Source organism: Lissotriton helveticus, chromosome 5_1 (assembly GCF_964261635.1).
Source record: "Lissotriton helveticus chromosome 5_1, aLisHel1.1, whole genome shotgun sequence".
Taxonomy (NCBI): domain Eukaryota; kingdom Metazoa; phylum Chordata; class Amphibia; order Caudata; family Salamandridae; genus Lissotriton; species Lissotriton helveticus.
This window is the reverse complement of record NC_136065.1, coordinates 2,115,334,542-2,115,359,171: the sequence shown is the minus strand read 5'-3', so window position 1 is coordinate 2,115,359,171 and position 24,630 is coordinate 2,115,334,542. Positions and strand designations below refer to the sequence as shown.

The window sequence follows — 24,630 nt, the reverse complement described above, 5'->3', positions numbered from 1 at the left end:
ATCTTTTTTTCATTTCTTTCTTGGGAGAGAGACTCACCATGGACCCCAGCTATTTCCATTGAACTCGTTCACATCACTCACTATATAAAAGTCATGCTGCACGGTTTACACCTCACCACTTTGAAATGTCACCAGCCGCCACTGCTCAAAACTCAAAAAGCAGGTCAGACAAGAAACCTCATAAACTCAAACACCCTACTCCTCATTCCCCAAAGTCCACAAACAAAAAATGCTCCTAAAATCTGTCCATATCAAGTGCCAAGGCTTTTGGGTCCATTTCTCATTTCATTTTTTTCACATTTATTGTCTATATTTTTATTGCATATGCTTGCATCAATAAATATATAAATAACGTTACATGCTTGCAAGGTAAGACCCAGTGGCTTTGCCAAAGCTAGTTTGCAGACGAAATGGCTCCTGGAACAGTGGGCAAGGTTTCTGCCAGTACAAAAAGATGTATTCATTTGTGGCCTCATCGTCTGTAGGCAAAATGCAAATAATTAATAGGTGGAACATAAGATAAAATAGGGGTGCTAGGAATACTGTGATTGAGGGGTGTCATCCTAGGCAACGGAAAGAGGAAGGAACAGAATGGGATGATGAACAAAGGGGACAACAGAGAAGGAGTGAGAAACAGAAAATATGTTCATGAGGGAAAATGTCAAGAAAGAAAATGGGAAGAGACAAAACATTGGTAGAAAGTAAAGAAAGAAGAAGGAGGAAAAAGAAGGAGAAAGGAAATAAAGAACAGGTGAAGCATAGTATGGTAGGCTGAAAGAATTAATGATTGAAGGGTGAAATAATGAATGGATAGAAGAGTGACTGGAGGATGTAGGCTAAAAAAATGAATGGACGGTAGGCTGAACGAATGGATGGAAGGGTGAAAGAACGAATGGATGGAAGGCTGAAAGAATGAATGGATGGAAGGGTGAAAGAACGAATGAATGGAAGGGTGAAAGAACGAATGGATGGAAGGGTGAAAGAATGAATGGATGGAAGGCTGAAATAATGAATGGATGGAAGGGTGAAAGAACGAATGGATGGAAGGCTGAAATAATGAATGGATGGAAGGGTGAAAGAACGAATGGATGGAAGGCTGAACGAATGAATGAATGGAAGGGTGAAAGAACGAATGGATGGAAGGCTGAAAGAATGAATGAATGGAAGGGTGAATGGATGGAAGGCTGAAAGAATGAATGGATGGAAGGCTGAAATAATGAATGGATGGAAGGGTGAAAGAACGAATGGATGGAAGGCTGAAAGAATGAATGGATGGAAGGGTGAAAGAACCAATGGATGGAAGGGTGAAAGAATGAATGGATGGAAGGCTGAAATAATGAATGGATGGAAGGGTGAAAGAATGAATGGATGGAAGGCTGAAATAATGAATGATGGAAGGGTGAAAGAACGAATGGATGGAAGGCTGAAAGAATGAATGAATGGAAGGGTGAAAGAACGAATGGATGGAAGGCTGAAAGAATGAATGAATGGAAGGGTGAAAGAACGAATGGATGGAAGGCTGAAAGAATGAATGGATGGAAGGCTGAAATAATGAATGGATGGAAGGGTGAAAGAACGAATGGATGGAAGGCTGAAAGAATGAATGGATGGAAGGGTGAAAGAACGAATGGATGGAAGGCTGAAAGAATGAATGAATGGAAGGGTGAAAGAATGAATGGATGGAAGGCTGAAATAATGAATGGATGGAAGGGTGAAAGAATGAATGAATGGAAGGGTGAACAAATGAATGGATGGAAGGGTGAAAGAACAAATGGCTGGAAGGGTGAAAAAACCCATGGATGGAAGGCTGAAAGAATGAATGGATGGAAGGGTGAAAGAATGAATGGATGGAAGGGTGAAAGAATGAATTGATGGAAGGCTGAAATAATGAATGGATGGAAGGGTGAAAGAATGAATGAATGGAAGGCTGAAATAATGAATGGATGGAAGGGTGAAATAATGAATGGATGGAAGGGTGAAAGAATGAATGGATGGAAGGGTGAAAGAATGAATGAATGGAAGGGTGAACAAATGAATGGATGGAAGGGTGAAAGAACGAATGGCTGGAAGGGTGAAAAAACCCATGGATGGAAGGCTGAAAGAATGAATGGATGAAAGGCTGAAAGAATGAATGGATGGAAGGGTGAAAGAATGAATGAATGGAAGGGTGAAAGAATGAATTGATGGAAGGGTGAAAGAATGAATGGATGGAAGGGTGAAAAAACCCATGGATGGAAGGCTGAAAGAATGAATGGATGGAAGGGTGAAATAATGAATGAATGGAAGGGTGAAAGAATGAATTGATGGAAGGCTGAAAGAATGAATGGATGGAAGGGTGAACAAATGAATAGATGGAAGGGTGAAATAACGAATGGCTGGAAGGGTGAAAGAACCAATGGATGGAAGGCTGAAAGAATGAATGGATGGAAGGGTGAACAAATGAATGGATGGAAGGGTGAAAGAACGAATGGCTAGAAGGGTGAAAGAACTAATGGATGGAAGGGTGAAATAATGAATGGAAGGAAGGGTGAAAGAACGAATGGATGGAAAAGTGAAAGAATCAATGGATGGAAGGCTGAAAGAATGAATGGATGGAAGGGTGAAAGAACAAATGGATGGAAGGCTGAAAGAATGAATGGAAGAAAGGGTGAAATAATGAAGTGATGTTAGGCTGAAAGAATGACTGGATGGAAGGGTGAACGAATGAATGGATGGAAGGGTGAACTAATGAATGGATAGAAGAGGGAATGAATGGATGGTAGGTTGATAGAATGAAGGGATGGTAGGCTGAAAGAACAAATGAATGGATGGAAGGGTGAAAGAACGAATGGCTGGAAGGGTGAAAGAACGAATGGATGGAAAAGTGAAAGAACCAATGGATGGAAGGCTGAAAGAATGAATGGATGGAAGGGTGAAAGAATGAATGGATAGAAGAGGGAATGAATGGATGGTAGGTTGAAAAAATGAAGGGATAGTAAGCTGAAACAACAAAGGGATAGTATGCTGAAAGAACGAAGGGATGGTAGGTTGAAAGATTGAAGGGATGGTAGGTTGAAAGATTGAAGGGATGGTAGGTTGAAAGATTGAAGGGATGGTAGGTGGAAAGATTGAAGGGATGGTAGGATGAAAGATTGAAGGGATGGTAGGTTGAAAGATTGAAGGGATGGTAGGTTGAAAGATTGAAGGGATGGTAGGTTGAAAGATTGAAGGGATGGTAGGTTGAAAAATTGAAGGGATGGTAGGTTGAAAGATTGAAGGGATGGTAGGTTGAAAGATTGAAGGGATGGTAGGTGGAAAGATTGAAGGGATGGTAGGTTGAAAGATTGAAGGGATGGTAGGTTGAAAGATTGAAGGGATGGTAGGTTGAAAGATTGAAGGGATGGTAGGTTGAAAGATTGAAGGGATGGTAGGTTGAAAGAATGAATGGATGATGGAAGGGTGAAAGAATGAATGGCTGGAAGGCTGATCAAATAGGATGGAAGAATGGAGTGAAAACAACAGTTCCTCTTTTGCATTGATGAAAAGGCAAACGGATGGACGAAGGAGTGAAGGGATTGAGAGGTTAAAGGGTGAATAGGCAGAAGGATGAAGAAAGGGCACATCGGTAAGTGTAAAAGGATATATGAATGGATGAATGGGTGCATGGATGGAAATGTGAATGGATTATCAGATGAATGGATCAAACGATAGAAGGCTGAAAGGATTGATGAATTGATAGATGGAAGGACAAAGAAAGGGCACAGGGAACCCTCCTAGCTATGGTCAGGCTTGCTTGTTTTGTGTGCTCGGTTTAGAGGTCTGACTGAAGCGGGGGTATTGAAAATCTTCTGTCCACTCCCTTGTTGTGATTTGTAGTGCACTGGCAGCTGTGATTACATCTGCAGGCACCACTATTATCATGTTTATGGCTTATTTATATTCTGGGTGCAGATGTGTGTGCAGCTGTGGTGGCAGGTGGTTCTCTGTGTGAACTTGTAGATCCTGGGGGTGGGGGGGAGGGGAAGCTGAGCATCAAGTGGTGCTGAGAGGCAGGCCAGGATGAAGTGGGGTACAGTCACCCCATATATGACTGCTTTTATAGCTTCTCAACTCTAAGGTGTCAGGTAAGGACCACCATATTTGGCTCACAGGGACCTTCAAGAGTCCTCCGGTGGCTAGTAGAGTAGCAGGTCTTTGTACGCGTCACAAGCTTGTCCAGTTAGCACTGAGCGGTTAGTTAATGCGGTCTGGTTGGCTATGTCCCACTCATATGGGTGAATATGATTACATACTTGTAAGTGGAGGACTGTTCTAGTTACTCAATCACTGTGGTGAGGACAAGGTGCCTCTGATGCGGAGAACAGCCATTACAATGCGGGGATTACCCCGCACTACCATTACAACGCGGGGATTACAACGAAAGTCGTTACAACGACTTTCGGTGGAGGTCGCTGTTGGATAGGGAATAGTTTAATTTTCTATCCAACACCTTCCCTATTGTCAACATGGACTGGAGTTGGAATAGAAAATTAAACTATTCCACTATCCAGCACCCTTCAGGGAAAGTCGTTGTAACGACTTTTGTTGTAATCCCCGGGTTGTAAATGCAAGCGTTGTAATGACATACAACCTCTGATGCTGGTGCTTACCTGTCTCTATCGTCACGTCATTGGCGGCTTGTCCAGGGCATTGAGTGCTATGGTCCATGCGAATTATCGCTGTAGGTTGTAGTTCAAGACTCTTCGCCTGGTAGTCTGATGGTTCTGCTGGATTCAGCCAGGTTTCCATTCTTCATCAGAATCTCATGTGGTTGTGTGTCCTTCATGTGTGATTTGGCGAGGAGTTCCAGAGCTCTGCAGCTTGGACGGAGTGCAGCATCTCCTGTACGCTTCTTTCTGTACAGAGGTGCGATGATCCGTGTTGCTAATCTTAAACATAGCAGCCTGGTGTATAACTATTGTATCAACTTCAGCTCGAGGTGTGAGGGTTCTTTTTCACAGGAGCCTTTGTCAACAGAGGGCCCGATTCACAGAACTAACTTAAGACAAAATCCTAAACTTACTACCATTTTGGTATTCACAGAAGGCACTTAGGGCCATATGTATCAAGCCCAAATGCGTTCGCAAACGCCGAAATTCGCAGAATTTTGGCGTTTGCGAACGCATTTTTGCAAAATGGTATGTATCACACAAATCTGCATGCAAAACAAGGAATCGCAAAATTTGTGATTCTTTATTTTGCGATTGCATTTAAGGAATCGCAAACTTTGCGATTCCTTAAATGCAATGTAAGAATCCCAAAAAATTTGCTAAATGGCCTTAAGGAAACGCAAATTACCACCAACTTCTAGTTGGTGGTAAGTTGCGAATTCCTTGAAAAATGCACATTTTTGCATTTTTCAAAGTGCCATTTGATGCACATACATGCCCTTCGGGCATGTATGTGTGCCACATGTGCACCCATGCATATTTCAGGGGTGCAACAGGGTGTCCTTTGGACAGCCCTGCACCCTTGAAATTATTCTCAATTTGCGATTAGCAAATTTCGAATCGCTAATTGAGAATATTTTCTCATTCATTCCTATGGGCCTCCTGGCCCATAGAAATAAATGGGAAAGGATTCCTTAATTGCGATTCGCAATTTGCTAATCGCAATTAAGGAATTTTAAGGAATCGCCAAAAAAAAAGCGATTTTGTACATACATACCTATTTGCGATTCTCAAATAGCGGTTTCTTAAAAATCGCTATTTGAGAATCACAAAACTGGATGATGATACATATGGCCCATACTCATTTCAATATTCACAGAAGTTCGGAGTCCTAATTTTAGGACTCCTTAATGCCTTCTGTGAATACTGAAAGTCTAAAAGTTAGGATTTTCCTCAGTTTGGGAGTAGTAAAGTTAGGACTCCTAACTTCTGTGAATACCGAAACGAGTAAGTGCCTTCTGTGAATACCAAAATGGTAGTAAGTTTAAGGATTTTGTCTTAAGTTAGTTCTGTGAATCAGGCCCACAGTGCCTCAGCCACTGGTCCCCTAGCTGCAGGTAGCCATGAAGCGGCTTGTAAGACAGGCGTCATGTGTTCCTTGGCTGTACCCAGACGAGAAGTCTTGCCGCAGCATTCTGGATATATTGTAGTTTCCTTAATAGAATGTATGTACGAGCTTCGACGTACAACCTCTTGGAATAGTCCACCTTTCCGATTAAGAGAGTGAGGATAGCTTGTAGCTTTTGTTGGTATCCAAGGTAGAGTTAAACGTCACCCATAGGCTCCTCTGTGACATTGCTGATGATGCATGAAGTTCTTTGGGTCATATGGTCATAGGTTGGTGGTCGTGTCGCTGTCCGCAGGCCCTGAGCTCTGTTTTTGCGGTGTTGAGTTGTAGATGGTTATTTATCATCCACGTGCATGTGACGTGGAGGCAGTCATCACGTCTTGACGTATGGAGGTGTTCTGGATTGCCCCCCTATTTTGAATGTTTTTGTGTGGTCTGCACAGCTGTTGCATGCCAGGTTGAAGGATATTTCTCATTGAAGTTGGAGAGTTAGGTGAAGAATGGTCTTTCTATCAATTTACCCAGGAATGGGCCATTGGGCATTGATCCGTGGTGTACACGGTTGGAAGGGTCATGATTTTTCTTCTTGAGAAGTGGTCTATTGTAGCTGGTCTTCAACTCAGATGCAAAAGTTCCTTGTTGTAAGAATTTATTTACCAAGCATCTGGTTGCTTCCCCAGCATACAATGTTAGAAGAATATCTTTCAAGATGACCTTGTGAGCAAGGTCCAGTTCCAATGGCCGGAACATCTTGACACGGTTGCGGGGTTCTTCTTTAGAGCATGCGTTGGCGGTCTATGGTGTGCGTGCCTCTGTCGTGGGCTTGCTGTTTGGAAGAGGTGTTTCAGCTGTTTTTGCTTGACGTATGGCCATATTATCAAGAAAGGGCGATACATTATCGCCGCTTTTATCGGCAGGAAACTGCCGATAAAGCGGCGATAATGGGCTTGATAATATGCCCTTGTGAATTCCCATGGAAACCCAGGTTCTGGTGTTTACATGGGCTTCTATTGGAATTCACAAGGGCATATTATCAAGCCCATTATCGCTGCTTTATCGGCAGTTTCCTGCCGATAAAAGAGACGATAATGTATCGCCCTTTCTTGATAATATAGCCCTAGTTTTTCAATATCTGCAAAGAGCTCTTCAGAGAGTTTGTCGCCGGCTTTAGCGGATGAGGTCTCAGAGTTGTAGCACCGTCCTTTCATAGTTTTGATTGACACTTTAGAGGCAGTGTTATAATGATACAGTCCATTTTCTTCTTACGCATCCGATGATTTCCTCCATCATGTTGTAAAATAAGGATCTCTGTTCTTATTTTTCTGAAGTGCTCATTGTTCCATGGGATTCTTCTCTTCAGGTTTGTTTTGTTTTGTGTACCTCAGATAACAAGTTCAGGTTCATTGACTGTCAGAGTTATATCGAGACGGGAGTTGTTTGCTTCAAGGTTCCATTTTTCCATTGCCTGTGTGTGCTGTTGCTGTTGTGGGTTTTCTTTGTCTTTGTTCTGCAGACCCGCAGGTTGAGGTTGAGGTTGAGGTTGAGGTTGAAGGCCTGGACATGATGGTGGCTCCAGTTTACAGGGGCGTTGGTGATTCCTGCGGCATGTCCAGGCAGGACAGCATGTCCTCTAGCGTGTGTCCAGTTGAATGAGTGGGCACAGATACAATTTGTTGGAGATTGAGGGTCTCTAGGTTTCATGTGATGAATGCTATGGTCATTAGAAGCTCGTTTCTATCCCAGTCATTAAAGTCCTCTGGGAATGTGGAGGTTGGTGAGATTTAGCAGAGTTTACCTTGATGCGTTCGGAGAGGCATCCTTACATTTTCTGTTGCTTGGAGGCAGCCTGTAGAGCAGGAGGAAGGAGTCGCATCTGGAGTCGGTAGCACCACCCAAAGACACAAAAAGGGGCCAGAGGAGATTTAATGACCAGCGAGGGCTAACTCTCCTAATCTATATAACCAAACACATAAGAGCCTTCGGTTCTAGCGGTGAAGTCTAGGCTACAAATAGAAACATCAAATCAAAAAGGGTGTCCCTTTTAAAGGATGGTTTCCCTCACCCACCAGAGGAGGCAAGCTTCATCATTGGGGAACCTCCTCGCCTAGTCATTGTGCGGGCTACAATCCCTTATCTGAGAGGGATGAGCTCAGGGATGTTTTGTATACTTGGAGTGTAGATACTAAATACCCAATGAGAGCTCGTTGGCGTGGTGAGGGATGCAGTGCAGATAGTGAGGTGATAAAGTGAGTAAAAACTAGCTACAGGGTTTCGACCAGGTGTCGTGGCCTTCTTTAGGATCTACTTCGTGCTACTGCTGTGAAAGTGTAAAATGCAAAAAAATATAAATTTGTATAAGAAAAAGTAGATATTCTTTATATACAAAAGCAGCGATCCATGGATTTCTCAGAATGGTGTATTCACTGGTAGTGCCCGCTGCAGTCGGGTATAACGTCTCAGCTGTGCTTGGCAGAAGTGTTCAAGGAGCAGTCATGTCTCCAACCATCATAGACAGGAACAACTTGCCACAAGCCATGCTAAGATCTCAAACCAACAAGAGATCCTGAAGAAGGCCACAACACTTAATAGGTCACTGGCCGAAACATGTCGATCCTTAAACGACAGAAAGGGGTCTAATATTTTCCATTGTGTTTGATGTTTTTAATCCTAGTACAGGTCAGCCAGAATAAAGTCATATGGCGAACCCTCCAGCTAATTTTAACTCACTTCATCACCTTATTATCTGCACTGCATCCTTCACCACACCAACAAGCTCTCGTTGGGTATTTAGTATATATCCTCCTAGTATACAAAACACTAGACCTGAGGGCTCTTAAGTGTTTGGTTATATAGATTCACAATCAGCCATGGCAAATTCTTGACTGTGGATGATTTTCAAAGACTTCCTAAAGATGTTAGCTATGTGTCCTCCTGTTCTGCTGGTGCAGTTTTTGTTGATGATGCCGTGTTCAGGTGGATTGGATGTATGGGATGGGAGGGCGCTGGTGTTTGTGGGTCAAGTGTCTGTGATGAAGGTGAGCTCTGGTGCTGCAATATGATTTGTGCTTTAGTATGAACAGAAGAAGAATAAAATGGGCCAGTGATGCAGTGGTTCTGGCTGTGGCACATGCAGTAGATCCTGCAATGTGATTGGTTCTTTTGTCTGAACACTTGTGTTTCTGCTCTTCCATAGAATGCAACTGCAACCAGAAGGGCTCGAAGCATGACCGCTGCAACGACACTGGTTACTGCGAGTGCTTGGACGGCGCCACCGGGTCCAGGTGCGACGACTGCCTTCCTGGCTACTACTGGAGACAGGGCTGCTTACGTAAGTATCCGCAGGCCTGGGGGGGAAGGGGGGGGGGCAGGCGCAGACAGACTGGGAACAGCAACCAGCCCTGGCAACCTGCTCGACCGGCCCCGGTAGCAGGAGGTGTGGGGGACTAGTGAGAAGCACTGCTCCGGTTTTTGTTACTGGGGGCCGATATTGCAACACTGCTGGAAAACCGCCCCCCACCTTTCCGGTCCACAGGGAAAACTCCTGGTGCCCGCTACAGCCAGTCCAGCCCAGGGGAGAAGGGGGGTATGTGCTAAAATGCCATGACAAATCTAATATACAGGACAGGCCCAGAAGCCCTCAACCCGGAGCATCTTACAGAAGCTAAGGGCTGTTGTTCCATTTTACATCATGTCTGTGATCTTCTGGTCACGGTGTCCAGTAAGTAGGGACAGTGGCCTAGCTCTCCCTAATAAATGTTTTTTTCTGATAAATAGTTGGGTGCAGGTGCTTTCTGTCGGGTATGGTGAGGTGTCTATCGGATTTCACCAGGAATTTTTACATACACACACAGACAAAACCGCACACACACTCTCTCCCTCTCTGTTTTGAAAGTCCTCCAAAATATTGTTTATTTTACAAAATATTGCATTCTCTCTCTTGGTACTCCTACAAATCAGCATTCCTCTCTATTTCCACTGCTCCTTAAACCCCTGTGTGTGCCCTGCTTATCATATAATGTATTAAAACATTAAATTCCAGCTTGATTGTTGGAAAGTCTGAAGCTCACACCGCCCCAATCTTACTGGCCAAGCTACAACCCTGAGTAAGGACAATCTCATGCCTCTTCGTACTTCTCAGAAGAGAGACTCCTACTGATGGAGGTCATGTGAGGGTTAGCTTCTACAAAGAGAGCACTGTGGCACTGTCATAGCTGTGTCATACAGTTCCTCGTATACATGTCCAGGCCAGTAGGGGCAGGTTGTGGAACCTGCATGACAGCTCTTCCTGAGCAGACAAGCTTCTTGGGGTGATTGTCTCTCTGGGGTGTGTCTGGGTAGAGGATGTTAGGCTCAGAAGGGAATATACCTCTTTTTTCCGCATTTTTTTCCCCCGCAGGAAATTACAAAGCGGTCGTTAGAATGACTGCGTTGTAACAACGCATACCATTACCCGGCAAGTCATAACAACGACTTGCGGTGGGGGGGCGCTGGATGTTCGAATAGTATAATTTACTATTCCAACTCCAGTAAGTGCAACAGTAGGGAAGGTGTTGGATTTTAAATCCAACAGCTTCTGCCCCCTCCGCAAGTAGTTGTTCCGACTTGCGGAGTAATGGTATGCGTTGTTACAACGCGGTCTTTGTAACAACCGCGTTGTAATTCCCTGCGGGGAAAAGTAGTCGTGGTAACCGATGTTTACCAGCAGAAGGTGGCTCTTCCACGGTGCCAAAGGGATGGGTTATGCAAGATTTGTGGTAACCCCTGTCCTCCAGAGGACAACCTGAAAGAAAGTCCTTTAGCTCAGGTCTGACACTTATTGTGTCCAGGAGTAAGGGCCGATGAACATCAAAGTCTATTAAGTGGAGGTTCCTCAGTGGACTGTCTGTCACAGGCCACTGACTGACAGTCACTCTAGTTCCAACCAATGGCAGGGGCGGCTGGGCTGGCTCGTTTCACATCGATGTGTGGGCTAGCGCCGAACATCTGGGGTTTATGGAGGGAGACATTGTTTACCACGCATCCATTTCAACGTGGTACTATTACATCGTGATTTTCACTACGCAAGTCGTTACACCGTCTTGCACTGGAGGGCGCTGTTGACTAAGGAATAGTGTAAATTACTGTTTCCAACACCTTCCCTACTGTATGTAGACTGGAGTTGGAATAGTAATTACCCTATTCCTAAGTCCATCGCCCCCCCCCAGCGCAAGTCGATGTAACGACTTGCGTTGTGAAAACCGCAATCTAACAAACCGTGGTGAAATGGCCCTCGATGTATTATGATGCATCCGTTTGTGGACGCTGATCATACTTCCACATCCATCTCTGGGCCGGCACCACATATCTGGACACTGGTCGGTGGTCTGTATCTGTCTGTGGGCCACGGCTGCACCTCTGTGTGTGGTTTCACATCCACCGGAGGGCTGGCACTGACTATCCGTCTGTGGGTCCTGGTTTTACATCAGCCTATGGGCCACAACTGCACCTCTGGGCACGTTGACAGAATACCTGTCTGTGGCTGAAGCTCTGTCAGTGCAGAGTGAATGAATGTTTGTTGCCTGCACCTCTGTCTGTGGCTGAATATCCGTGGGCCACGACTACACCTCTGTCTAGGGGTTGATGGTTTATGGACATGGTTCAACGTGTGCCTGAGGGAGGTGGATACATGTCAGTGGGTGTGTAGGGGTTGAACATCTATGGGCCATGTCTGTTTGTCTGTAGGCATGCAGAAACTGGTTGAAGGATTGCAACTTTTGAACTGAAAGTAACAGAAGTATCTCAGCATCAAAAGAAGTAACCAATCTACATAAAATACAAATCTGTGATCTCTGTGTAACACAATGAGTCTCATAGCAGGTACATTAACCCTACAGGCTACCTTATGAGTTCAAACTGCGATTAAACAAAAAGCAGATCTCTCTATCAAGTGCATTAACCACCAAATATATCTTACCATTATTATTATCCCCCGGCATTTGCTGGGCACACAAAGATCTCTGCAGCAGGGGCCTTGGCCCAGATTATTTTAAAATGCATCCTCTGTGACTAATTAATTAAGCAGAACAGATCTGCTGTCACATATGTCCTTGCTGACAATTTCTTTGCAGCAGATTTTTAAAACATAAATATATAAGTTGGCTATCAGACTCCACTTTTTATGTCTCCGCCCTTCTGATTCCACCCCCTTTGCTTTGCCACACCTTTTGGCCCAATGCATGGGTTCACAGAATAATTTTTCCCAATTCCAGCACTAAGCGCTGCATACACCCAAGTTTGTTGGCGCTGCGGGAACGTTAGCAGAGTAAGCTTGCAATCACTACTGAAGCACATCGCGTGCTACCTTAAAAAACTGGTTTGCAAACCTGTCCTGGACGTCAGCAGCTGGAATCCTTTTCATGGGTGGAGTGGGAGATTGTTCCACGGCTTGGGTGCTGCAGTAGAGAGCGTCCGGCCTCCTGATCCAGAGACTATGGCTGCTTGTAGCATCAAGAAGTAAAAACAAGTGAACCTCACCACCGCTGGTCACCACAGACTTTTCTGCAGCGCCCCGGGGGGCCAGAGCGGGGAAGCAAACTTAGAGCCCCCCCGTCAACCTGAGAACCAAGCTCTGGGGACTCAGGGGCATATTAGCAAGAACCTCGTTAACATTATCGCCGTTTTATCGGCAGGAAACTGCCGCTAAAACGGTGATAACGGGCTTGCTAATATGCGTTATAGAATTCCAATAGAAGCCCAGGTTAGATGTGCAGGACATCTAACCTGGGCTTCTATTGGAATTCTATAACGCATATTAGTAAGTACATTATCGCCGTTTTAGTGGCAGTTTCCTGCCGATAAAACGGCGATAATTTTAACGAGGTTCTTGCTAATATGCCCCTTAGTCCATTGACAAGGGATATTCCTTAGTGAACACATTTGATTGTTGTGGCCACTGAGAGAAACTCAAAAAAACCTGCAGCAACTTTACAATGACCTGTAGAGCAGGGGTGCACGCCCCCAAGAGCCATGCTGGGGACACTTCCATCCCAACACTAAAGATCCAAGCTTTGTCTATGGGCCACAACTTGATGTCTGTTTTCTGAGAGTGGCTGAACATCTGTGCGTGGACGGTGGCTGAATGTCTGTGGCAAATGCCTCTCTCGGTTGTGGGTGAACATCTGTTTATAGTGGCTGAACATCTGTCTGTGTGTGCCCCAGCTGAATACAACTGTGAAGTGGCTTGAGGCCATTAAGTGGTTAATGTTCTCAGACCAGCAATGTTGGCATTTAGTTCTGCTCAACAAACTCCAGGTGGGAATGGAATGGTGAAAACAGGAAACAACATGTCAGGTTGCCCTAGAAGAAGACGGCTCTCCGCTGAGAGTGGCTGACCTTCGATGTAGCCTGCCAAGGCCACCATGCCATCTCTGCAATGGGTGGTCATGACAAAGCACAATAAAACAAGAGTATTTGTTTATTATTTGCAGAACTGACCCTGTCTCTTGTCCCTCTCTGCAGCGAATGTGTGCGACGATGAGTTCCTGATATGCCAAAATGGCGGAACCTGCCATGAGAACCAGCGCTGTCTCTGTCCAGTCGGCTTCAAGGGGATCCTGTGTGAACAACCCAAGTGCGACTCCCTCAATAAGGATTGTGACGGCGCATCCGGTGTGCACATAAGCTTGACTGCCTTCGTCCTGTGCGCCCTGGCTCTTCTGCTCTCACATCTGCGGGACTTGTAGATTGCCAAAAGGGCAGCAATTGCACAAGGAAGAAAAAAGATACCACGAGGGTCTGTCGGAGGGATAGACCAGGCCCATATGCAACCTCGCCGCTACCCTTGATGACAAGTAAAGAAGCACTTTTTGTTACATGGGATGGCTCTCTCGCAAAAAAAGCAGAGGCTGGTTAATACTCCTGCAACGGAAGCCCAGATCTCCTGTGGAATGTTACCTGGACAGTTGGCCACTTGGAACGTTGGCCATGTGGATTCAGGATTGTTGGCCATGTGGAGTTGGCCAGATAAACTATTCACCACTTGGACTGTTGGCCTTGTAGAGATGGTCATGCAAGTTGTTGGCCATTTGTACTGTTGGCCATGTGGATTGTTGGCCATGTGGATTGTTGGCCATGTGGATTGTTGGCCGTGTGGATTGTTGGCCACTCAGACTGTTGGCCACGCGAATCATTGGCCATGTAGAGTTAGCCAATTAGGCTGTCGGTCATGCAGATGTTTGTCCATGCTGATGGGTGCCCATGTGGACTGTTGGCCATGGTTATGTTGGCCCTGTAGGGTGGCCAATTGGACTGTAGGCCATGCGGACTGCTAACCATGCTGGCGGTTGTCCATGTGGACTGTTGGTTATGGGTCTGGTGGCCATGCCAGTCCTGAGACATTGGGGCAGGCCTGGTAAGGGGTCTACTGTGATTAACAATCAATGGCACAGCTTCACAATGGCAGAATCACAATAGATTCTCCAGAATTTCTTATTACGAGACACGGGTTTCTCTGCCAAAAGCAAACAGGGAGGAAAATAGGGTAATTACATATGTGCTTGCAATTTTTATTTTCTTCTGATTTTATACTGATTTCGCTTTTCAATTTGGGGCAGAAGAAAGGCCTAGAATCAGGATGCGTCCACACCAAGACCCCACTGGCTCTGACTGTTCCGTCGTTGCCACTTCCTCCTTGGATGGCCGACGACTGTGTTCCTCTTCGGCATATCACAGACGGCACAGCTAGCCATTGCGTCCACTCATAGTTATATATATACATATATATATACATATATATATATTTTTGTTAATTTGTTCAATGTGCAATCTACTGGGACACACCGTAAACACGAGGTGGCAAAACCATCGGCTGCAGAATAAGACATGATAGCAGAATGGCTCGTAATGTCCCTTATAGAAACAGTTCTTTTATTTTTATTTAGTAGATTTTATTTTTGTTGCAATTTAATGTTTGGAGATGGTCATGAGATGGTTACCATGGACATTCTGTTAAGGTGTATAATCCCACAGTAAAATGATGTAACGCTGAATAACTGCTGTGTGGTGTGTCTTTCCTCTATTTTCATTAAGTGGGGCAGTTTGCTCCTGTAGACCTGGTAAGACTTGGACCGTTCTGCCCAATATCTCACACATGACGGTAAGCAATGTACTGTGGGGTTTAACAAACCCAACCAAGGTTTTAAAATCTTCCCTAATTGTCTGTCTGCTTTCAAAGATACAACATTGTGGCATGAAGGCTGTGAAAAATGTGTGAGTATATATTCAAGACAAGTGGCAACAATGGTACAGTGTGGTGTAATGCGCGACAGATGGCGAAACTCTTTGCCACCGTGAGGATAGTCTACGCATGCAGAGAAAACTACATGAATACTGGGGCATATTATCAAGAACGGTATTAAAATTATCGCCGCTTTAGCGGCAGGAAACTGACGCTAAAGTGGCGATAATGGGCTTGATAATATGCCCTTGAGAATTCCAATAGAAGCCCATGTTCACACCAGAACATTGTAAATGCGGCGCATCAGTGGTGGCACACGGGTGGACAGATGCGTCGCAACTCTTCTGGCGCATCCCTGCTGATTAGCGAAGATGCACCACAAGTAGTAAATCTGCCCCAAGATTTTATAATTACATAAGAAAATAGTGCTCCCACGTAATCCATAGGTCGCAGCGCGCCCTGATCCGTAGCAGAACGGGATGGACACGATGATGACGCGTGCCACTAAGTGGTAACCCCGGTGGGCGGGATGGACACGATGATGACGCGTGCCACTAAGTGGTAACCCCGGTGGGCGGGATGGACACGATGATGACGCGTGACACTAAGTGGTAACCCCGGTGGGTGGGGTGGACACGATGATGACGCGTGGCACTAAGTGGTAACCCCGGTGGGCGGGATGGACACGATGATGACGCATGCCACTAAGTGGTAACCCCGGTGGGCGGGATGGACACGATGATGACGCATGTCCCTAAGTGGTAACCCCGGTGGGCGGGGTGGACACGATGATGACGCATGCCCCTAAGTGGTAACCCCGGTGGTCGGGATGGACACGATGATGACGCGTGCCCCTAAGTGGTAACCCCGGTGCTCGGGATGGACACGATGATGATGCGTGCCCCTAAGTGGTAACCCCTGTGGGCGGGATGGACACGATGATGACGCGTGCCACTAAGTGGTAACCCCGGTGGGCGGGATGGACACGATGATGACGCATGCCCCTAAGTGGTAACCCCAGTGGGCGGGGTGGACACGATGATGACGCATGCCCCTAAGTGGTAAACCCGGTGGGCGGGGTGGACACGATGATGACGCGTGCCCCTAAGTGGTAACCCCGGTGGGCGGGGTGGACACGATGATGACGCATGCCCCTAAGTGGTAACCCCGGTGGGCGGGGTGGACACGATGATGACGCATGCCCCTAAGTGGTAACCCCGGTGGGCGGGGTGGACACGATGATGACGCATGCCCCTAAGTGGTAACCCCGGTGGGCGGGGTGGACACGATGATGACGCATGCCACTAAGTGGTAACCCCGGTGGGCGGTGTGGACACGATGATGACGCATGCCCCTAAGTGGTAACCCCGGTGAGCGGGGTGGACACGATGATGACGCATGCCCCTAAGTGGTAACCCCGGTGGGCGGGGTGGACACGATGATGACGCGTGCCCCTAAGTGGTAACCCCGGTGGGCGGGGTGGACACGATGATGATGCATGCCACTAAGTGGTAACCCCGGTGGGCGGGGTGGACACGATGATGACGCATGCCCCTAAGTGGTAACCCCGGTGGGCGGGGTGGACACGATGATGACGCGTGCCCCTAAGTGGTAACCCCGGTGGGCGGGGTGGACACGATGATGACGCATGCCCCTAAGTGGTAACCCCGGTGGGCGGGGTGGACACGATGATGACGCGTGGCACTAAGTGGTAACCCCGGTGGGTGAGGGTTTTACAAGAAAAACTTAGTTTTTCCTTTAGTGGAGAGTTATTTTCTCTGTTCATGGCAGAAGTGGTTTCTTTTGCTTTGAAATAAGTTACTTGTAAAGGAGGCTAAACCCAGCTTATCCTCTTCCTCCCCCCTTCTTTTTGATTCCAAATGGCAATGTTCTCCAGCCAAGAGGCAGATGTTTTATGTGCACAGAAATAGGCTCCCTCTAAAAGGTAGGGGGTGTAAATTATATCAACGTTTTCTGGAGAAAGCAGCACCACACACACTGTTGTCTCTAGAAGGAGCAGCTCCTGTGCAGTGGGGAGAGTGGATCCAAGTCTCCAGAGCACAACATGAACAGCTAGATTAGTGAAGAGCAAGATCTGATAGGGTTTACACCAGCTAGGCTGCAATGCAGTCTCTCTTGTACGCACAAACGGAGACCCAGTCACTGGGCTGGACAGAGCGGCAGGCTTTGGTTGGGCACTCAGGTAAGGTTGCTTGCTTGCTGCTTAGAACAAAAGTGTAATACATTGTATAAGCTTCCTGCAGTATTGTAATTCCGCATCATCTTTCAACTGTAAATGCAGCTTACAGTAGAGATCAGGGAATTAAAGGGTGCATTATTGGTCAGCCCATGATTATTTTGTGGGGCTTTATTTTGTCTTCTGGGAAGGAATCGCTTTCAGTGAGCATAATGCTAATGGCAGGGCATCGTGCCATTTTAACTGTGTTTCTATGCATATCTTCATTATTTTGTTCTTAAGGGTACCATTACTTCTTTCCACTTTGTCAGCAGACTCTGGATGATGAGCACAATGAAAATGCTGGATTATCCACAGGGCCTTACAGACTGCCTGCACTATTCTATACATGAAGTGTGTTCCACAGTGACATCTGGTTTAGCATGGTACCCAAAACAAGGAAACACATATCTGAGTAACAGCTGTACTACCATGATGGCATCTGCAGGGGCCAAGGGGTATGATTCCAGCCACCCTGAAAACATGCATACAATGACAACAGCATACCAGTAATTTGCACATTTGTGGATCTGAATAAAGTATGTTTGGATGTGCACAAAGGGGCCCAAAAGGAGAGGGTGAGCAACGGGGGTGACCTTAATTCATTTTCCAACATTGTGTTACAGGCAGATGACACAGGACTGGCAATAATGTGGGGCAACGGAAGAAAACAAAGGAGCCTGCCAATGGGTTGCTGAAGCACGTACCATGCCATTTCTGCCAACATGGGTTGCTCCAAGATACAAGCGGGTGAGGTCAGGAAATGGAAATGTTGGTGCAACCACACCCAGGGCCTCATTTATGAGGCTGTGCGTCACTTTTACGCTGCCGGTGCGTCACTTTTTGTGACGCACCAGTGGCATAAAAAATGCGCCTTGTTGCGCCATATTTACAAAGTGACGCAGAAAGGTAGATGCGTCACTTTGTAAACCCCTGCGCCACATTATACCTGCGCCAGGTATAATGTATGCAAGGGGGGCGTATTGACGCAAGAAAGGGTCGTAGAAGGGACGCAGTGAAATCTATGAGATTTCACTGCGTCATTTCTAGGACGCCATTGCGTCAAAATCTTGCGCCTGCCTCACAGCAGGAGTAAGACTGACGCAGGCCCTTTCACATGGGGCCTACCCCATGTGAAAGGACACATTGCTGGAGTTGCGTCACTTTTGTGACACACTCCAGCAATGCGTCACTTTTGCGCCATACAGATACGTCAGAAATACTGACGTATCTGTAACTCCTTGCGCAATGATGCGTCATTCTGTAAATCGGACGCATCATTAGTGTCACAAGGAGGGTGCAGTGAAAAGTGACGCATCGCTGTTTTCACGCAACGATGCGTCACTTTTCATAAATGAGGCCCCCAGTGCCGTCTCTCCACACTCCTTCAGGGTCTCTTTCACATTGCTACTCGATGTGGAACTGCTTTTCATACTTGGAAGCTTGCTCTTGCAATTGAGACATATCCTTTGAAGTAGGTACAAGAAATAGATCAGTTTTCATAACATACATAGCAACTTGAGCAGTTTCAGACAATGAGGCATTCTTAGCAGCTCTATCGCCTAGGGCATCAGCCCTTGGAACATCGTCTGGGGGATGCTGGTGTGCAGCGCCCTTCACCACTGCCTCTTTCTCTGGTAATTGCAAACTTTAAAAAAGGTTTTGCACAGACAGCCCATTCTTAATGGGATTTCCTACTGTTAGAAAACCCCTTTGCATCCACAGTAGCCCAAAGTTGTGTGTCACTCCAAATGCATACTTTGAGTTTATGTATACAGTAAGAGTCTTCTCCTTAGCGCGGATGCAGACCGAGTGAGCTTGACATGTTCTGTGGCTTGAGCTGACTTCACAGTTGACACAAATGGCAACTCTCCACAATTTAGTACACAATACGCACCGCTGAACCAGGACGCCCTCGCTGTTTCTGAGAGATGACCCATCAATGCAGTAGGTTCACTCACAGTCGATATTGGGCGCGTCAGTCAAGTCAATGTGGGGTTTAGTAATGAGGGCAGTGGTTAGGACACATTCACGAGGATCTTCGTCCACGTCATGGGCGTTCGAGAGGCAGGGTTGACGCTGGACAATGGAGCAGGGCAGCAAGCGAAGCGGACAACATTTCACATTGAGAGAGCTGGGCAGCGGAGAGGTGCCGGGCTTTGTAGTGAAGAGCTTAGCAGTTCAGGCTGGACTGTTCCCATGAGGCACAGGGTCAAGACTGATTTGCATATGTCTGGGTCTAAACTGGGGTGGCATGGTGAGAAAAAGAACAATGGTTTTAGCCCACATCTCTTGACTAGGGGTGAATGCATGATTTATTCAGCATTCCATCTATCATTTGTTTGCGTAGCGCTTTTCACCCTAAGTGGCCAGGGTATGCCCAGACGTGGGTCCCTTGCTCACTGTGCCACTGGATTCAAGCTAGCCTGGCTGATGATGGGTAATACCCAGAAACCGGTCCGAGGATGCTTGTTTCCGGTCCAGGGAGGACCTGGCTTGGCAGTTCGGTTTAGATTGTTCCCAGAGGCACAGGGTCAAGACTGATTTACATAGGGCTGGGTCTAAACTGGGGTGGCATGGTGAGAAGAAGAACAATGGATTTAACCCAGATCTCTTGATTGGGGGTGATTGTATGATTTATTCAGCATTCCGTCCATCATTTGTTTGCGTAGCGCTTGTAGTGAAGAGAAGCACAGACACAGGTTAAGGAGAATTCAATACAATATTCTAAGAGGCTCCAACAAGAATTGCAGCTACCACCACATACCGTAAACATGGTGATAGCGCAGCTGCGACTGAGTTCAGAACAGAAGAGTAATATGCTACAGGCTTTTTGTGATCCCCATGAGTCTGTACTAACACTCCAAGTCCAAACCCACTACATTTCATGAGAATACAAAGTAAAAGGTGCAGCATCATAAGGAAGCCATAGAGTGAGCGCGGAAGTCGGCGTGTGTTTCATTTTAACAGATGCGTTTTCAGCTCTACTGGGCGATTGCAAGAGTTCAGGGGTATCTTTTTGTACGTATCCTTCCAATGGCTTGGCTATTTCAGCGTACTCCAGAATCCACTGTGTACACTGCCCAGCCATTCCACAAAATGTATGTACCTGGGAGACAGTTACAGGGTGGGCAACTTACGGATTGGTCAACGCTCTCAGAGGACAGTTGGCGTTTGCCAGCAGACATTTCTTGACCAAGGTATGGCACTCGGAAAGGCAGACCCGTAGTTTTTCCTCTGAAGCCTGGTGCCTTTTATGAGCCAGTTCTGCAAGGAGATGGATGGAGTCGAACAAGCACTGATGAAGCGCAACAAACGCCAACAATAAATTGTCTACATATTGGATTAGGACAGAAGCCAGTGGGAAAACCAATGTGCCCAAACAATCAATCAATCAATCACGGCATTTATATAGCGCGCTACTCACACGGGAGGGTCTCAAGGCGCTGGGGGGGGGGGGGTATGTTACTGCTCGAACAGCCAGGTCTTGAGCTGTTTCCTGAAGGAGAGATGGTTCTCGGTTTGCCGGAGGTGGGTGGGGAGGGAGTTCCAGGTCTTGGCTGCAAGGTAGGAGAAGGATCTTCCTCCGGCGGTGGCTCTGCGGATGCGAGGTACGGTGGCGAGGGCGAGGCTGGTTGATCGTAGCTGGTGGATGGGCGTGTAGAAGGTCATGCGGTCGTTGAGGTACTTGGGGCCCAGGTCATGGAGAGCCTTGTGTGCGTGGGTCAGGAGTCTGAACGTGATTCTCTTGCTGACGGGGAGCCAGTGCAGGTCTCTCAGGTGTCTGGTGATGTGGCTGTGTCGGGGATGTCCAGGATGAGTCGTGCGGAGGCGTTCTGGATACGCTGGAGTCTTTTTTGAAGTTTGGCAGTGGTTCTGGCGTAGAGGGCGTTACCGTAGTCCAGTCGGCTGGTGACGAGTGCCTGGGTGGCGGTCTTCCTGGTTCCGGTGGGGATCCATCTGAAGATTTTGCGGAGCATGCGCAGGGTGTTGAAGCATGAAGATGAAACACTGTTGACTTGACTGGTCATCGACAGGGAGGAGTCCAGGATGAAGCCCAGGTTGTGTGCGTGGTCTGTTGGCTTGGGAGCGGTGCCCAGGGCCGGGGGCCACCAGGAGTCGTCCCAGGCGGAGGGTGATGATCCCAGGATGAGGACTTCCGTCTTGTCTGAGTTCAGTTTGAGGCGGTTGCTTCGCATCCAGTCGGCGACGTTTTTCATCCCTTCGTGTAGGTTGGCTCTGGCGGTGGTGGGGTCGTTGGTGAGGGAGAGGATTAGCTGGGTGTCATCGGCGTAGGAGATGATGTTGAGGTCATGTTGGCGTGCGATGGCTGCGAGGGGGCTCATGTAGACGTTGAAGAGGGTAGGACTGAGTGAGATCCTTGTGGTACGCCGTAGATGACTTCGGTGGCCTCGGATCTGAACGGGGGGAGGCAGACTCTCTGGGTTCTTCCGGTGAGGAACGAGATGATCCATTCCAGTGCTTTCTCTCGGATTCCGATGTTGCTGAGGCGCTTCACTAGGGTGCGGTGGCAGACTGTGTCGAACGCTGCAGAGAGGTCCAAGAGGATGAGGGCCGCTGTCGATCAGGGTTCTGATGTCGTCGGTGGCTGCGATTAGGGCGGTCTCGGTGCTGTGGTTAGCCCAAAACCCGGATTGCGAGGGGTCGAGGGATCCATTCGTCTCGAGGAAGGCGGCCAGCTGTCTGTTGACGGTCTTCTCGATGACTTTGGCGGAAAGGAAAGGAGCGAGATGGGCCGGTAGTTCTTGAGGTCGGTGGGGTCTGCCGTTGGTTTCTTCAGGAGGGCGGTAAGCTCGGCGTGCTTCCAGCTCTCTGGGAAGGTGGCGGTGAGGAAGGAGGAGTTGATGATGTCCCTGAGATGGGGTGCAATGATGGCGTCGGCTTTGTTGAAGATGTGGTGTGGGCAGGGGTCTGTAGGTGATCCGGAGTGGATGGAGTTCATCGTGCGGGTGGTGTCTTCGGTGTTGATCGGGGTCCAGTTGCAGAGGGTGGTGGTGGCGGGCGTTGGTTCGGCGGTAGGGTGCGTGGTCTGTGCGTCGAAGCTGTTGTGTATGTCTGCAATCTTGCTGTGGAAGAACGAGGCGAGTGAGTCGCAGAGGTTTTGCGAGGGAGTGATGTCGTTGTTTCCGGCGCTGGGGTTGGAGAACTCTTTGACGATGCTGAAGAGTTCCTTGCTGTCGTGGGCGTTGTTGTCCAGTCGTTCTTTGAGTGACGACTTCTTGGTGGCGCGGATCAGCTGGTGGTGTTTGCGGGTGGCGTGCTTGAGGGCGGTCCTGTTGTCTGTGGTCCGGTCGAGCCGCCAGGTTTTCTCGAGGGTGCGGCAGTTCTTCTTGGATTCCTTGAGTTCGTTGGTGAACCAGGGGGTTTTCTTGCTGCCGGTTCTGCTGGGAGGGTTCTTTAGTGGTGCGAGTTCGTCGGCGCAGGTGGTCAGCCACTCGGTGAGGTTGCTGGCTGCTTCGTTTGGGTCCGCTGTGATGGTGGGTGTGTTCTGGCTGAGGGAGGCGGTGAGCTGTTCGGCGGTGACCTTGCGCCAGCTCCAGCGGGGAACCTGTTGCGGGTGGTGGTGGGTTGCAGTTTTCCTGAAGCTGAAGTGGACGCAGCTGTGGTCGGTCCAGTGGAGTCCGGTTGTGTGGCTGAAGGAGATGTGCTTGCTGGATGAGAAGACGGGGTCGAGCGTGTGGCCGGCGTAGTGGGTGGGAGTGTTCACCAGTTGCTTGAGTCCGAGGTTGGCGAGGTTGTCCAGCAGGGCGGTGGTGTTTCTGTCGTTGTTGTTTTCCAGGTGGAAGTTGAGGTTCCCTAGGAGGATGTAGTCGGCGGAGGGCAGGGCGTGCGGGCTAATGAAGTCTGCGATGTCTTCGCTGAATTGTGTGCATGGTCCCGGTGGTCTGTAGATGAGGGTGCCTCGGAGGGTGGTCTTGGGGTCAGTGTGTATCTGGAAGTGTAGGTGTTCGGCGGCGGTGAAGTTTTCGTCGGCGTTGGTTGAGATGCGGATGGTGTTCTTGTGTACGATGGCGATGCCTCCTCCCGTCTGGTTGACGCGGTCCTTCCGGGTGATCTTGTATCCGTCCGAGATGGCTATGGCGACGTCGGGCGCTGAGGAGGCGTTCATCCAGGTTTCGGTGAGGAAGGTGACGTCCGGTGCTGTCGCGTCGAGCAGGTCCCAGAGTTCCACGGCGTGCCCAAATCCTTCTTTAGAGCCTGGGAAAACATTGAAGTAGACTCTCTAAATCCTTGTCATGTCCACTAAAGTTGAGACCTTTGGAATGTGGATGAGAAGAGATGCTGCCACTCCTGGTTGATAAGGACAGAGGAGAAGTGGAAGAAAAGCCAACCAGGGTAAAGCCTTGAGGAGCAGATTTACAAGCACCTTGCGCCTCATTTGTGCTGACGTTGCGTCACTTCTGTGATGCAGTGGCGGCCCTATTTTCAACGTGATGCCTCTAGGAAGATGCGTCACGTTGTAAAGCCCTGCGCCACTTGAAACCTGTGTCAGATTTCATGTGGGCATTCCGTCATAGGGGGGGGAGGCGTTCCGTCGCAGGAACGCCTCGGAAAAGTGCCTGAGTGAAATCTACAAGATTCCACTCAGGCACTTTTACGACGCCGCTGCGTCAAAACCTTGCACCTGCTTGAAGCAGATGTAAGGCGTGATGCACCATGTTGTACATAGGCAGGGTTGGAACAGTGCTGGAGTTGCATCGCACCCGTGGCACAACTCCAGCACTGCGCCAACTTTACACCAGCAGATGTGACACACATCTCTTTATCCTTGCGCCATGATGCGCCGCATTGTAAATGCGGCGCATCTGTGGTGGCACAAGGGTAAACTTGCGTCACGCATCTTTCCTGGCGCATCCCTGCTGATTTGCAGGGATCTTCCGGGAAATGTAAACCTGCCCCGGAGTATCTGCAAGGTTACAAGAAAGGATGGTGGCAGAGTTGGGGCCTCAGGGAGGCTTGAACTTATTACATTATGAGTTGCCTAAAGGTCTTGGACGAAACTTTCGCAGCCTTGCGTGTTTGCATTCCACACGGGACCAGGTCTCAAGAAGAGGGAGAAACGTACAGAAAAGTTTGTCACAATGACACCTAATAACTTCATTTCTAAGTAAAACATGATATT

General features: G+C 48.0%; 1 protein-coding gene across 1 annotated transcript in view; it reads left to right on the top strand.

Moving 5' to 3' along the window:
• Nucleotides 1–15,059, top strand: part of NTNG2 (netrin G2) — a 237,447-nt gene extending 222,388 nt beyond the window's left edge. The window contains exons 7-8 of the mRNA XM_078641539.1: nt 9,230–9,364; nt 13,534–15,059. Of these exons, the coding sequence (XP_078497665.1) occupies nt 9,230–9,364; nt 13,534–13,757 (359 nt within the window). The 3' untranslated portion in view covers nt 13,758–15,059. The remainder of the gene's footprint in view (nt 1–9,229; nt 9,365–13,533) is intronic.
• The last annotated feature ends 9,571 nt before the right edge of the window (nt 15,060–24,630 follow it).